Source organism: Daktulosphaira vitifoliae, unplaced genomic scaffold (assembly GCF_025091365.1).
Source record: "Daktulosphaira vitifoliae isolate Bord-2020 unplaced genomic scaffold, ASM2509136v1 Scaffold_1, whole genome shotgun sequence".
NCBI classification, from domain to species: domain Eukaryota; kingdom Metazoa; phylum Arthropoda; class Insecta; order Hemiptera; family Phylloxeridae; genus Daktulosphaira; species Daktulosphaira vitifoliae.
Window position 1 is genome coordinate 30,998,058 of NW_026099572.1, and position 15,472 is coordinate 31,013,529.

Genomic DNA, 15,472 nt, shown 5'->3' on the forward strand with positions numbered 1-15,472 from the left:
TGTAATAATTTTTTTAACAGATTTTTAATTTATAATTAGAAATAATATTACTTAATCCTGATTGCTTTTCACAAAAAAAAAAAAAAAATAGAATTAATACCAAAAATTGATTTTGAAAATATAAAATTTGGTTGGTGTTATCATATTTTATGACAAATTAAAACTTAGTAGTTAGCTGTTAAAAATAAATATTTTATGCAATAAAATGTGTTCGGTCAGGTCTTTGACGGTCTGGCTTAATTATCAACTGCTCCCGTGCGGCTGCTCTTTCTAACATAGTTTTTGTTTTGCCTAGTAAGTGACATTTTTTTTCTAGTTGACACTTCAAATTTTCATTTTCTTCTAAAACTGATTGATATTGTGATCTGTAATCTTGCAACTGTTGTTCTAGTTGCGAACACTTTTCGCTAGAATCTAAATAATAGCTTTGTGTAGTTTGAAGTTCATTTTGTAATTTTTCCACATAATCCTAATTAATTAAATATATTCATATTTTTCAATAGTCATTAATCTTAATTAAATTATAACTATAAGAACTAATATCAACAAATGGTTCACTTACTTTGTCGTCTATATTTTTATTGATTCGATCCGTTAATTTACTTTCTCCTTTTATTTGTTTGAAAGTAGATTTCTTTGTTTTTATTAATTTTTCTGGTTTTTCGGATTGTTTTCTTTCATCACTTAGCATAGAGTCTGAACTTAAACTAGTTATTCCACTTCTATTTTATTAGATTAAAATTCAATGTGTTAAAAAATTTTTAAGCAATAAATAATTTAAATAATTTGGTACCCGTTGTCTGCCAGCTGAAATTGATCAATTTTTTTTTTTAATCGAACATTTTCTTCTTCGAGTGCTAATTTTGTTTTTTCTATTCTATTTTTTCTGTCTTTTAAAGTATCTATTTCTTTGATTAAAGCTGCATTTCCTCCCTGAAATATAATTTTGTAAAATAACTGGAATATTAATTTATTTTTTAGTTTTATTTTACCTTTTGTAATAACTCTAAAGTAGTTATCTTTCGTCGTAGCTCTACAACTACTTCAGCTAAAGAGGTACCACCAGACGTCATTTCTTTAGCTGACCGTAAGGTATGTACTTCATTTATCAATCTATCTTTTTCTAAAGTTAATTCTTCGATAAGAGTTTTTGCCAATGCATTTGATTGCACAGCAGCTAATGATAAATTAAAAATGAATCAATTACCCACAAAATAACATTATAAAGCATAATACTTCAATTATGTGCAATGTAATTATAAAAAAATAAGCACCATTTGCAGATTTTAGTTTTAATTCTAAAACGTTACGATCTTTTTCCATACGAGTCAAATTGTCTCTTAATCTTTGATTATTCAAACGCAAAGCTTCTCCTTCTCTTGTAGTTTCAACTAATCGAGTTTGAAGTTTTTCGATAGTAGTTTGATGACGTTTATTAACTTCCCATTTACTTACCTGTTCATCCGACTTTTAAAAAAGCTATTAGTTAATTTTATATTTCATTTTAAGTATTTAATTTTTAATAACACCATTGTTTACCTTCATTTTTCTGAACACCTTATTTTCTTCGTCTTTCTTTTTGTATTCTTCGAGTTCAGTTTCCAAAGCTTTAATTTTTTTTGTTAACACTTCTTCTTTTACGATACAAATTGTATCCTCCCGTTTTCCATTAGCTGGTGGTCTATAAATTCAATATTATTTAATCAAAATGTTTTTATGATCAAACATTTATTTAAAAATAACCTGTAAATTATTTGCTGTCTTAATTTTTGTATTTCTGCTTTGTCTTCTTTTTCTCGTCTCTCGTATTCGTCAATTTTTTTTTTCAACTTGTCAACTTCCATCCTAAGTCGGTCTCTTTGAGCTGGTAATGAATCTCTCTTTGCTCGTAACCCTGTTATAATTTCATTAAGTCTTGTTATTTCTAAATCTTTTTCTTCTGAATCATCTTCGGTTTTATTTTGCTCCATTTCTTTTAGCCTTCTTTCAGCCACACCACTCCAATGTTCTTTTTCGGAATTTACTTTAGCTAAATCATCTTCGGATTGTTTGAGTTTGTCTTCAAGATCTGCTATTCTTAATATGTACTGATTAACAATAGGTTGGATATTATTTGAACGAATTGGAGATGAGACATCTTTTTGTGGCCTAAAATAATTTTATTTGTAAAAGCTTGTATTTAAATCAATAGTATTTTAATTAATAAAACTTTTGAAATATATTAATATTTTATGGTAATCTTATAAAGAAATTAAAAATAGAAAGTGAGAATTTAATGAACTAATAAACCTCTTAATAAAATGTTATCGATTTATTAGGGTCGTAATTAAGTGGAGAATAGATCCCTAGATCAGATTTTATAAAGTTTAGTTTAAACGTTAACGAACAGTTCAATTATTTTTAGGAAACATATGATTTAGATAAGAAATAATTACACTCTATTGATTAGTTCACTATTTTCAATTTTTTTTTGCAATTCCGTTATTTCCTTCACATGATCTTCCCGGCATTCTTTTAAAAGTTCTTGAAGTCTACTTATGGTTTCTTCTTTCTGGTTTACGATTATTTCTAAGCTTTCAATTGTGGTCAATAGAGCAGGATTTTGTAAATCGTTTTCTACATTTTCACTAGTAGCTAACTTAATATTTAATTTCCTGATTTCATCATCTTTTACAATAAGGTCTTTCTGTAACTGGTTTTTATAAGTTTCGAGATCATTCAACGAAACTTGCAATCTTTTTATTTCTTCATCTTGGTTTTTTTTTTCCTTCTCAATAGTATTACTTTTCTAACATTTTATTAAATTATTCAAATTAATAAATTTTTCTATTAAAACAAATTTTTATACTTTTATTCATTTTAAACAAAAATTTAAATATAATTATATTAAGAAAAAAATGACAAAGTAGTCTAATATTCTAGTTACTCCAATGGAAAAAAACAAATAAAAACTTACATATTTTATTTTTTTCTCTAAATATTCGTCTTTATCTTCTGGTTGTTCAAGACTAGTAATTGATTGAACACTTATTTGTTTATCTATTTTTCTCACATTATTTTTTGTATCAATTCTAAAGTGTTTTATACCCCATGACATATAATTATGCATAAACTCTGAATCCAATCGTACAATTTCTTTCTCAAGACTATCTATGAAATAATCTTGTTTTTCAATCCTCTCTGTACACAATTGTAACTTTTTTCGTAAATCATCACAAGCCATTTGTGTGTTAAGTTCCTAAATATCAATTTGAAATTATAACATTTTGTTTACTTAATGACGCTGCATTGTTTTTCATAATATTAATAATTAATACTATATTTTAATAAAAGTAGTAGTTATATTAGTTAAACCGACATACTTTTAATTGCAGTTGAGTAAATTTTATTCTATAGTCCTCATTCGTTTTTGTTGGCACATAAACTATATCGTCAGAAACAGAAGTTTCTGTGTTATCAAGCCATTTTCTATAAGTGTTTATTATGGCTTCTTCGAGTTTTTGTTTATGAGTTACCCAAATATGTTCATTTACTAATGATATTGCACCAGAATAGCGATTTTGTAATTCTAGCAAAATATTTTCCAATCGCCTAAAATAATTAAAAATTAACAATAAAATTGCAGTTTTATAGTTGCGCTGTAAAATATTTATAAAAATTTACATTATTTTTGTCTTAAAATGATCATTATTTGAGTTATATTGTTCGATAATTTCATCGTTTTTACATTCTAGATTAGCAATTGTTGTTTGTTGATCTTGTATGGTAGATTTGAGTTTAGCATCTTCTACTTCAGCAGCTATTTGTTTTTCCTCGAGAGTAGATATTTCACGCATTAATCTGTCTATTGGTAAAAATGATAAATATTATTATCTTCAAAACTTTTTATAAATACTCCTTGTTAATTGCAAGTTTTTTTACAACAAAACAAAATGTGAAAGTATTTATATGAGATACTTAAATATATTTTATCATATGATCTTATGTTCATTTAAGTATCACTCTTGGATCAAAGGATATACATCGTTTCGCTGCGATATAATATATAGTTAGTTCGTCTTTTAAGGTATCATGACAAATCAGTAGAATGTCGTACTGTATCTCAAAAACAAATTACATAATTATTATTGATTAATTTTTAATGTTTAATGTTTAATGTATAAGTTAAGATTTGAACGCTCGTTAAAATATTAACATATCGATCAAACGTTTCAATGTACATCAAAAATCAAAATCAAAATAAGACATGTAATTTGATCGAAAATGAAAAAATTATTTCAGGTAAATTAACCATATAAATTATTCTAGTATACATGTATTTTAGTGTATATGTGTTAATTTACTACCAATGGTTGATCTTTCATCGCTTAATGCTTGTAGTTCAATGATTCGTCTCTGAGTAATGGCGTGTTGTTGATCTAATAGTTTATGATGATGTTCGAGATCACGCACTTGGCTTTGAGTAATGTCTAATATTTTTAGTAGTCTAGTTTTTTCTTGTAATGCTTGATCCTGTTAAACATAAATTAATTCTTTTGATTTTAATACTTTTAGAATAATTGAGTTACTTGTTTTGTATTTTTTTAGCTTTAATTGTATTTATTAACTTACTAAATTATTGTCTGAAGTTTTAAGCTTTTGAGCCATTTCAGCATATTCTGACTCTTCTATCATGTTGACAGTTGTTTCTCTTAATCGTACTTCTTCAGTTTGACTTTTTAAATTGGCTTCCATCATATTACACAAATTTTGTTCTAAATTTTTACACCTTACTTCCATTTCTTCCATTTGTTCTATAATAATGAAATATTATAATTTTAAATTTTAATACTTAAAATGTTTTTTAAAAAATACCTTTTAACAATGCGTACATCTTTTCAGCGTGCTCTGCTCGTTGTAATAATGACATTTTTTCAGATTTTAATGCCGTTATTTCAATGTCATCACCATTTATATTATCTATTTCAATCACACTACTTTGTCTTTGATCTTTTAAAAGCATTACTTCCGCTATTAACCTTTCAGTTAATAATTTATATGTATCCTCCTATAATAGTTATAAAACCAACGGAATAATAAATACTATCTATATTAACTGTCACATATGTTTGACAATTAATAGTAAAAATGGTAATTTAAATGACTAAAATTATTTTTTTAATTAGTAAATACTTTGAATAAATTTGTATGAAGTATTTCTCTATGTTTTATAGTAAGTTCCTCTAATTCTTTTTTAATTATTTGGTACTCATTAATATTTATACTCTTTTCTGTTTGATTTTTAAATTTATTTAACTCAACGTTTTGCTGTTCCTGAAAATTCCGAACAAAGTTATATAAATATTTAATTATAATATATTGTATATATGCTTAGTAAACTTAAGATTAGGAGGTTTCGAGAGTATTCAGTTTTAAGAATAGTATTTTTTTTGTAATTAAGCCATTGCTAATTAAATTATATTAATGATTAACTTCTTTTTAGATAGTACAGGATTATTTTTGTCACCGCAAAAGTTAATGAAGGCTCAATTATCATGAATCAAGATATATGAGTCCTTGTTAACTTAAAGTTTTTGTTATGCACATGTAAAAAATATGTTGTAAGTCCGAATTTTTTTTTAAACTGTTCAATAATTTAATATCTTACTGTATATTTTAATAATCGTTCAATTTCTTCAGAATAATTTTTCTTTATTGTACAAAGTTCTTCATACCCTTTTTGTTTTTCAATTTTAATTTTTTTTTCCGAGTCTAGACAACAATCATACATGCGTTTAGTTATTTGAAGTTCTTCAGTTAATGCCGCTACCCTAAAAATTTAATATATAAATAGGTATTAAAGTGTTTATTTTTAATTATTATATATATTAGCTTGATGCGAATCTGAGAAGGTATTGGTTTTACTAAGATGTGTTTTTTTTTTTTTTTGTGTCTGTTACCACTTTTTCTCAGCTCTCGCTGGACCGATTTTGATGAACATTACGTTAAAAGATCACAAATTGTATTTAGTCGAAGAAATTATCCTCAAAAATTGAAAAAACATCCCTCGTTCTCCATAAATGGGGAAACCTCCAAAAAAATTACAAATTTAAAAATCGCTAATTTTCAAGATTTTTGAAATTATTTTTACTAAAAACTGCCATAACTTTTTTTAAAATGAACATATCAATATAATTATTTTTTATATAGATGTATGATATAATTACTTTTCATTTGATATATATTTTTTTTATATCTGACCCTTTAACTGTCTACAGGGGGGGATTTAAAATGACAACTTTTTTACAAAAAAATAATTTTTTCAACTGGACTTTTGAAAATGTTCCGGAAAGTCTCATACTTTTATATATATCTTAAATTAAAGCTATTGTAATATAATTTATTATGAAAAAAAAATTTTGGACTTTATTTTATCTTCATGGTAAAAACAGACATCAAAGTTGATAAAAAAAATACGATTTTTGTAAAAAAATTATTTTTTATATTTTTAACTTTATAATTCTATAACTTTTTGAAAGATGTATGGATCAATATAATTCTTTTTTTTATGGATGCATAATATTTTTAACTATCATTTGGTATATTTTTTTTATAAATCTGACTATTTACCTGCCTACAGGGGAGATTCAAAAGTACAACTTTTTTACAAAAAATTTACTTTTTCATCTTAACTTTTGAAAGTGTTCCGGAAATACTGACACTTTTATATATATATCTTAAATTAAAGCTAATGTAATATACTTCAATATAATGAAAAAAAAATTTCGAACTTTATTTGGCCTTCACGGTGAAAATGGTTACCAAATGCTAATTTTGTGTGAAAATTTTCGATTTTATTTTTTTATTTTTAACTTTATAATGCTATAAGTTATTGAAAAGTGTATAGATCAACATAATTTTTTTATGAGAAATAATAATTTTAAATAATCCCTTTTTCATTCGATATACTTTATCTGAATCAGGATATTAATAACGAACTAGCAGATTATGTTGCTTTTGGAATAATCCACCAATTTTTTAAAATTAAACACTATCTAAAGATTTGCATCGAAGCGTTTTTTTTGATAGTGATTTTAATCACTGTCAGATATCATAATACTTGATCCAACTATGCCACGTCACCACTGTGCCGCGACCCCCCTGTGCTGGGTTTTTTTACTTAAAACTGCCACAATTTTATCAAAAATGACCAAATCAATATAATTTTTTTTCATAAATGCACGATGTCATTACCTATCATTTGGTATAGTTTTTCTAAATTTGACCCTTTATCTGCCCTCAGGGAGGGATTCAAAATGACAAGTTTTTCACAAAAAATTAACTTTTTCAATTTATCTTTTGAAAGTACTCCAGAAATTCTTATACACTTATATATATATATCTTAAATGAAAGTTTATGTAATATAATTTATTATGGAAAAAAAAATTCGGACTTTAATTTGTTTTCATGGTAAATATGGATATTAAAGTTAATAAAATAAATACAATTTTTGTGAAAAAATATGTATGGATCATTAATTTTTTAAGATAAGTACTATTTGTATTCTTCTTTTTTGCAACATACTTTTTTTTTAAAATCGGACCATTACCCTTTTGTTAATAAATTAATAAATTTATTCATATATTACACTTATAAATCATAATACTTGTAATCAGAATATAAATAAGGAAATAAGAGATCAAGTAAAACAAAAAGTAGGAGTTATTTTTGCTTTTGGAATAATCCACCAATTTTTTAAAATTAAACACTGTCTACAGACTGGCATCGAAGCGTTTTTTATGATAGTGATTTTAATCACATTAGATATAACCTAACTGGATCCAACTATGCCACTCTCCAATATGACGTGACCCCACTGTGCTGGGTTTTTTTGTTAATTAAATTTGATTACCTTATTACATTATAAGAAAGTTGGCTTTTTATTTCGTTTGGATTATCAATCAGGGATTTCCACGAATTTTCAAAATCTGATAGTCGTTCCTTCAATGAAATTTCATTTTGATGCGCTGAATTTAGCTCAATCTCTAATTTTTCCACTGTTGATGTCATTTTTAATCTTTCATTGTCATATTCATTATTAAGACATCCCATTTCTTGTTGAAGTTTTTCAAACTTATGCTGGAACATTTTTACTTCTTGCTCTAGTTGAAAAGATCTTTCTTGTTCTTTCTGTAACCAAACGTTAACTTGAAAATAAAATTAGATGAAAATATTTATGATTTACTTTTTTTGAATAGTTTTCCTCCTCTAAATCATTTTCATTGATGTTTTCAGTTATTTTTAATGATGGTGTCGAGATTTGAGAGTTATACAATTCTTTTTTTGCTTCTGTTAATGCATCACTATAGGATAATATAATTACTATTTACAATTATATTAAACATTAAATACATGCAATATGTTGAATAGTTCTTTTCTTATAACTTACTGAAGCGAATGGAGTTGATATCTTAAGTTTGCATTAACTCCATCTAAATGGTTGATTTGAGCTAAAAGTCTCATACCAGGTTGATACCATCCAGCTACGTGTCTGGCATCCATAGCTTGCAACAACCTTTCTAAACTTTGGCACTCAATACGAACTGTGCTTGATCCTGAAAATATAGAATAATTATGATGTAGCTATTGGTTGATAAAACTAAGGATCTAAATAACTTAAAAATAAAAATAAAATTTTACTATGTATCATATATTTTTTGAGTAAGTGAGTTGACCCCAAGATGCTTGCTTTTAATTATTTAATTTTTCAGAATTTAAGATATTTAAATTAAAAAGTATCAAATTGTTTTCGCCAAATATTATTTTGACGATATAATTTTGAATGTTATATCTTCTTAAAAATTATTCTGATAGTACTCATAAGTCACAAATATATTCATACGTAGTTACCGTCTTGGTTGTGTAAACTGTCAAGGACTTCATGAAGTCCTTTTCTAAGTGATTCATTTTCATCTATAAGTTCCCGAACATTATCTTCTAAATCACTCACAATCTCAATATCTGGTTTGTAAATTTCAATTTGGGTTAGTTCTTCTTTTCCGTTTGGAGAAATATTTCTTGTACTTTCGGGTGATTTTAGCAAGTTGCGATTCTAAAACAATATGTAGTACTTTTTTATTATGCAATGAGTTAATAACATAAGAAAAAAAATTCATTTTTACTTTTAGTTTAAGATTAACAATAATTTCTTTACACTCGTCTAGTTCGTTTTGCAAAAAATTTATTCTAGTTTGAGCGTCTTTGTATCTCGCTATCATTCCGTCAGATCTGACTATATCCTCAATGGATAATCCTAATTTTTCTTTCATTGCTAAGTTATCTTGTTCTAAAAGATCAGCTTCTTGGTATAGTCTATTAGTAGTACTGATTAGTTCTTCTATCTCCTTATCTCTAGTTTCTAGTTCCTTCTTAATTTTTCTATTTTCTTCCATTGCTTCTTCTAAGCCAAAAACTCCACTCTCAAATTCTCGAACTTGAATAATAAGTTTACTTATCTATAAAAATTAAAAAAATATTTTAATGTGACGTTATTAAATTTAACCTATTATTATTTCAAGATTAAGTTCTAGATTAAAAGTTAAGATGAGTTGTTTACCCAAATTTACCTGTTCTGCTTTATTCGTGGCATCTTCTTCAGCAACTTTAGCTTTATCAGTTATAATTTCTAGCTGTTCTTGTAATGTAGACAAATTTTTTTGCAAGTCCTTTATCTCAGGTGATTCATTACTCTTGTTAAGTCTATATAATATAAAAAAAACTTGAGAAATGGTATTTAATTTAAATGTTGATTTTGTTTTACAATTCATTGTATAACTTTTTTTGTTGTTCCAGCGCTGACGCACTGCGATTTAAATCGTTAGTGGCTTTGTGTAGTTGTTTTTTTAATTCATTTAAATGATCTTCTTGTCTAGCTACCGTCTAAGTGAATGAATTAATTACAATATATTGTTAAAATATATTATAAGAAGTTAAAAGATATTTTAAAATTACTTCTTGAAGTTTAGCTAAGTATTCGTTCTGACTATCTGAATAACCTAATGGTCCTAATTGAGATTTGTAAGTTGCTATTTCATCATCTTTTTTTGATAGTAATTCCTTAAATCACAATAATTAAAATTGTTTACTTATTTTTCATTTCAATAATCCAATTGAAAGATAGCGTACAAAAATTTATATGTCTATAAATAAATTCTAATTTTTCTAATTTTCTCTCAATGTTCAAGAAAATTTTTATAAAAGTCTTGGGTATACTTGTTTTTGCAATTATAATTGTTTGTAAAACATTTTGAATTTATTAGGATTTTTAATTACCGAAAGTAGTTTAATTCTAGATTCTAACTGATCACTGAGTTCATCTATTTGCTCTTCACATTTTTCTTTTTCAGCTACTAATTCAGCTATTTGATTACGAAGTCCACTGTCGTTTAGCTCCAAGGTTTTTATTCGATCTATGGAATGATAAATAAAAGAATTTATGTGTTCTCAATTATTGAATTTTAGCTTATTGAATTATCATTACAAAACTTCAATAATTTCAATAATTTCAATTATTTTTTATAATTTCAATTTTAATTATTCGTGTTTATAATATCACAGGTAAAAGTTAAGTTGTGTAGTTAATCGGTTAATTTTGTCAGCTTTATTTAAATGAATTACAAATTATAAGACACTAATATCTTCTGTATTCTAAACTTATTAGTTATCGTTATTAAATAAGCCAAATTAAGTAATAATTACTTAAAATTAAAATTATTACGTTGAAAACGTAGATGGGCATAAAGGTGATTTTTTTATCATAACCCATTCAATTTCTTATAGAATAAATATAATTAAAATATATTTTTTCTTTGGTTATCTTTAGTTACATATTATTCTTGAATTACTAATAAATTCTTAGTATTATTAACTTAATTCTGTAAGTAATTGAGTAAGTTATGATAAAAAAATCATCATGTATATCAATTTATAATACACACCCGTATATTCATCCTGTAAGCATTTTAAATTTCTATATTCTGCACTTATTGTATTTATATATACTGTTGCATTTTGAAGCTCATCTCTTGTGGTTGTCAGTGATTTTTTTAATATTTTATTTTCATTTTCGGATATCTATAAAAGTTACACATTTTGCGAATTTAATTTCAATAGTCTAAACATTTGTCCATTACCTCAATATCATTGAGAAGTTGTGTGATATGTTGATTTTTTTGTCTGACTAGTTCAGTCATATCTCTAAATCTTTCAGCTATTGTTAAATTATTTTCTGTGAGTTGTTCATCAGTTTGACGGTTTGCATAATCATCTTGTATGGCATCTAATTCTCTACGAAGTGTATCTCTTTCATATTCTAATTTTGATAATTGCGCTGATAACTAGTAAAGGCCAAAAAATATTTTTTCATAAATTATAATTTGCAATTCGTATAAAAACATTCTTATAAAAATATTTTATTATAAAAAAAAACCTTATCAATTTCTTTAACTTTAGAGTCAACTTCTAATTTCTGTTGCTGTAAATCAGCTAATAAACCTTCGTTTTCCATTTCTAATTTAGCTAACTCTTTTTGTACAGATTCCGTTTCTATTAAAAACCAATTCGTGTAAAAATAAAATATGTATGTTACTTTAAAATATTTTTTATAAGTTAAATTTATGTTTAGAATTGATTAATGTTTTAGAATATTATCATTTTTTTTAATTTTCCATTAAAATACAATAATATATTTTTGAAAAAAATAATATTAATACATATAATATGATGCGTGAGTACTTACGTTTATAGGAACCATTAAAGGTTTTTATTTCCTCTTCTCTCATTTTTCTTGCTTCTTCTTTGCCTTGTTTTGTAGCTAATTCTTCTATTTCCGATAGTAGTGAGTCCACCTTAAGTTCATGAAAAGATAAAAATTACATTAAATATTTATATATTACTTTTTTTTACTTGTTCTCCTTTATATAACAACATTTTTTGAAATATTTTATACATATTTTTAGTTTGATCTTGATCCAGTTCAAAGTTCATTTCATTACTTTTACTCATTGTAACTTCTTCATATAATTGATCTAAATCTTGTTCATTCATATCATCTGCCGTAGCAGCTAATATTTTAGATAAATGGGATTGAACCATAGTTAATATGTATAATTAAACTAAATACTATTTGTTACTTGTTAAAAACTAATCTAAAGTCGTTTAAATAAAAACTAACTTACAATAATTATTGTATTCACTGTATTGTTTTGGCAAAGCTGTTCCATAGCAACCATGTGATGTTAATACAAACATTTTAAAAAGTCACGTGATAGTTTACGGGAGTATTTTCTCTACTTATGAACTAATGAATTAAACTATTATTATTTTTTTATCCTCCAATAAAACATTTCTTTACGTTCTACTGAGCTTATCCAGCGTCGGTCTGGTCCATCCTACTACTCAGTAATTGTAAGGGAATTTCGGATTTTTTTCAATGTAAAGGTTCATTGACTATGTACCCTCAAGTCAACTAGAAATTATATGCTAGAGGCTTAAATATGTACCAGGCTGACTCTGAGCTGATTATTGCTAAGCAAACAGAGTTGATCATAGTCAGTCTTATACACGTATCATATATAATCAGGTACTGCCGATCTACTGACTTAACACCATCACATCGTCACTCTAAATTGAAATATATAAATGCAACTTTAATCACTTTGATATATTTTTTCTATGCATCAATTAAAATGCAATAAAACTAAATTGATTAAATAATTAATAATTAGTTTTTAATGAATTTTGTATGTATTTTTGAAATTGTATTAGTCTAGAATTTTTACATCTCATAACATTGTGATATTGTTTAATACTATTAAATTTTATATTAAAAAATTTAGCGACCATAAGATATTTTGAAAATAAAATGAAAACCAACTTCCTTTTTAAGTAAAAAGATGAACATAAAAATATACTTCATGGTTGATAAATTGAGAAAAATGTATAAATAAATAAACAAACAGAAAAAAAACTCAATATTATAAATATTTTTTCAAATAATTAAGTGATCAGTGATAAAAGAATAACTCAGTACGAATAATATTTTTTACAAATTATCGAAAATTACATCTTCTATAAAAATGAGAAATGCTTTACTACATCTAAATGAAAAATTATCTTTGTATCAAAAGTATTTTAGCTTCGATGCGAAGCTGAGAAGGTATTAATTTTACTATGATGTGTTTTTTTTTTTTTTTTTTGTGTCTGTATACACTCAATCTCAGCTCTCACTGAACCGATTTTGATGAAAAATATGTCAAAAGATCACAAATCGTATCTAGTTGAAGACATTACCCTCAAAAATTGAAAAAAAATCCCTCGTTCCCCGTAAACGGGGGAAATCCCCCAAAAAATTACAAATTTAAAAATCGCTAATTTTCGATATTTTTTCATTTTTTTTTACTTAAAATTGCCATAACTTTTTTAAAAATGAACATATCAATATAATTCTTTTTTATATAGATGCATAATATCATTACCTTTCATTTGGTATATTTTTTTCATAAATTTAACCCTTAACCTGCCCACAAGGGGGGATTTAAAATGACAACTTTTTCACAAAATATTAACTTTTTCAACATAACTTTTGAAAATGTTCCGGAAAGACTGACACTTTTATATATATCTTAAATTAAAGCTTATGTAATATACTTTAATTTGAAAAAAAAAAATTTGACCTCTGGACTTGTCTTCGTGGTGAAAACGGACATCAAAGTTAAAGAAAAACGTACGATTTCCGTGAAAAAAATCTCGATTTTATATGTTATATTATTTAATTTATATTTTATATAACTTTTGGAAAAATGTATGGATCAATATTATTATTTTTTTATAATAAATATTTATATACTCCTTTCATCTACACGCTTTTTTTGTAAATCGGATCATACCCCTTTAACAAGGGGGGTCAAAACTTTAATCATGCGTATTGTTACTATGATATTTTCAATTTAATTTTTGAAAGTATTCCGGAAATACTGACACTTTTATATATATCTTAAATTAAAGCTTATATAATATACTTTAATTTAAAAAAAAAAATGTGACCTCTGGATTTGTCTTCACGGTAAAAATGACTACCGTATTCAAAAATTTGCTATTTTTGTGTTAAAATTCTGGGTTTTGTATTTTATTTTATTTTAAAATACCTGACAAGGGGACTACAGATTTTCATAAATATTATATAAATAAAAAATTAATATAGCATAGAAAGTTAAACTTATTTAAATTTGTTTGCTTCTTTTAAGTCGAGAAAAATAACTTTGAAATTTGAACTAGCTTAAATAGCCTATTTTTTCACCCGACTGTAGCGACGTACGGTTGCCGAGTTGGTAAAACTTATGTTTTACACGCTTGGGGTACGAGGTTCCAACCCGCGTATGGCAATGAATTTTTTGCATTTTTTCTTAATTCTTTTTAAGTTAGTTTGCTTTGATTTTTATCTCATTTAAATTCAATAACTTCAATAAATATCAAGGATCCCATAATTTTAGTCGCCCCTTGTAAGAAGCAATTTCTTATTCGTATTAAAATTATTTTACTATATTTTAAGTTTTAGCTTCGATGCAAAGCCGAGAAGATATTTTTTTGTGACTATCATTTATTTTCTCCGCTCTAACTTGACCTACTTTTTTCAACGATACGTCAAATTACTACAATTCGTATCTAGTTGAAGATATTACCCTCAAAAATTGAAAAAAAATTTCAATTTATCAATTAAACAGTTAGTTATTCCATGTTCTCCATAAAGACAATTAAAATCATTCATTTCTTATGTTTTCAAAGTATTTATTGACGAATTAAAAGTTTGATATGATAGGTTTCAACTACAAAATTTAATCATTTTACTTTGTAATTTAATAATTTTTTTACTCTATTTGTGTGTGCTACTACTAGACTATAATATTACAAATTTTTTTGTAACATGTTGCTATATAAATAATTTCTAAAAAAAATGATGTTTTTTCTCCTGGTTTAACAATTGATTTTTTCAAATATAATAAAAATTTTATAATATGCTCAATTGATTAAATCTTCTTAACAACTTTGTTTTGATTGGTACATCAATCATTAAAATTAATTAAGTTCTGAATGTTTCAATTGTAGAATCTTTTCTACAAACAACAAAAGTTACTAGGAAATTATTACTATTACTTCTATTTAAGTTATCTATTACGATATAAATGCAAAAGAATATTGTGCTTTTCAGATAAATTTACAATAAATAGTAATTATAAAACTTTCTGACTGCATATTAATCTTAACGATACAATTTTTTTAACTCTCATAAAATTTTCTATTTAATGTTGTCAATTTCAAACTTGCCAATTGAGCTATAAGTTATGGTAAAATAAATTTTTTTTTTTATTATAAACATTTACAACAATCAACTTTAAACGATTAAAAAAATAGGTTAAATATGTCATTTTCCTTATT

At 25.3% G+C, this 15,472-nt stretch overlaps 2 protein-coding genes across 5 annotated transcripts in view; one reads left to right on the forward strand and one right to left on the reverse strand.

Annotated features, from left to right (window-relative positions):
• Positions 1-15,472, forward strand: part of LOC126894061 (trimethylguanosine synthase-like) — a 60,237-nt gene that overhangs the window by 10,977 nt on the left and 33,788 nt on the right. The gene's annotated exons all lie outside the window — the stretch shown is intronic.
• On the reverse strand, positions 62-12,229 carry LOC126894054 (centrosomal protein of 290 kDa). Of its 3 annotated transcripts, XM_050664699.1 has the most exons (30): positions 11,945-12,189; positions 11,778-11,886; positions 11,469-11,584; positions 11,173-11,376; positions 10,978-11,113; positions 10,313-10,449; positions 9,992-10,096; positions 9,801-9,919; positions 9,607-9,739; positions 9,163-9,495; positions 8,891-9,092; positions 8,430-8,595; positions 8,226-8,343; positions 7,893-8,170; positions 5,648-5,810; positions 5,173-5,313; positions 4,855-5,047; positions 4,612-4,793; positions 4,347-4,512; positions 3,664-3,844; positions 3,363-3,591; positions 2,957-3,238; positions 2,436-2,788; positions 1,744-2,148; positions 1,540-1,681; positions 1,275-1,467; positions 993-1,177; positions 794-933; positions 563-722; positions 62-469 (listed from the first exon to the last, which is right to left on the reverse strand). In XM_050664699.1, the coding sequence occupies exons 1-30, from the start codon at positions 12,131-12,133 to the stop codon at positions 194-196; spliced, it is 5,736 nt and encodes a 1,911-aa protein (XP_050520656.1). In that variant the 5' UTR covers positions 12,134-12,189; the 3' UTR covers positions 62-193. The 3 variants fall into 3 exon arrangements, with proteins under 3 accessions (XP_050520656.1, XP_050520658.1, XP_050520659.1); XM_050664701.1 differs by lacking the exon at positions 11,469-11,584 and having other exon boundaries at positions 64-469; positions 11,945-12,077; XM_050664702.1 differs by lacking the exons at positions 62-469; positions 563-722; positions 794-933 and having other exon boundaries at positions 999-1,177; positions 1,237-1,467; positions 11,945-12,229.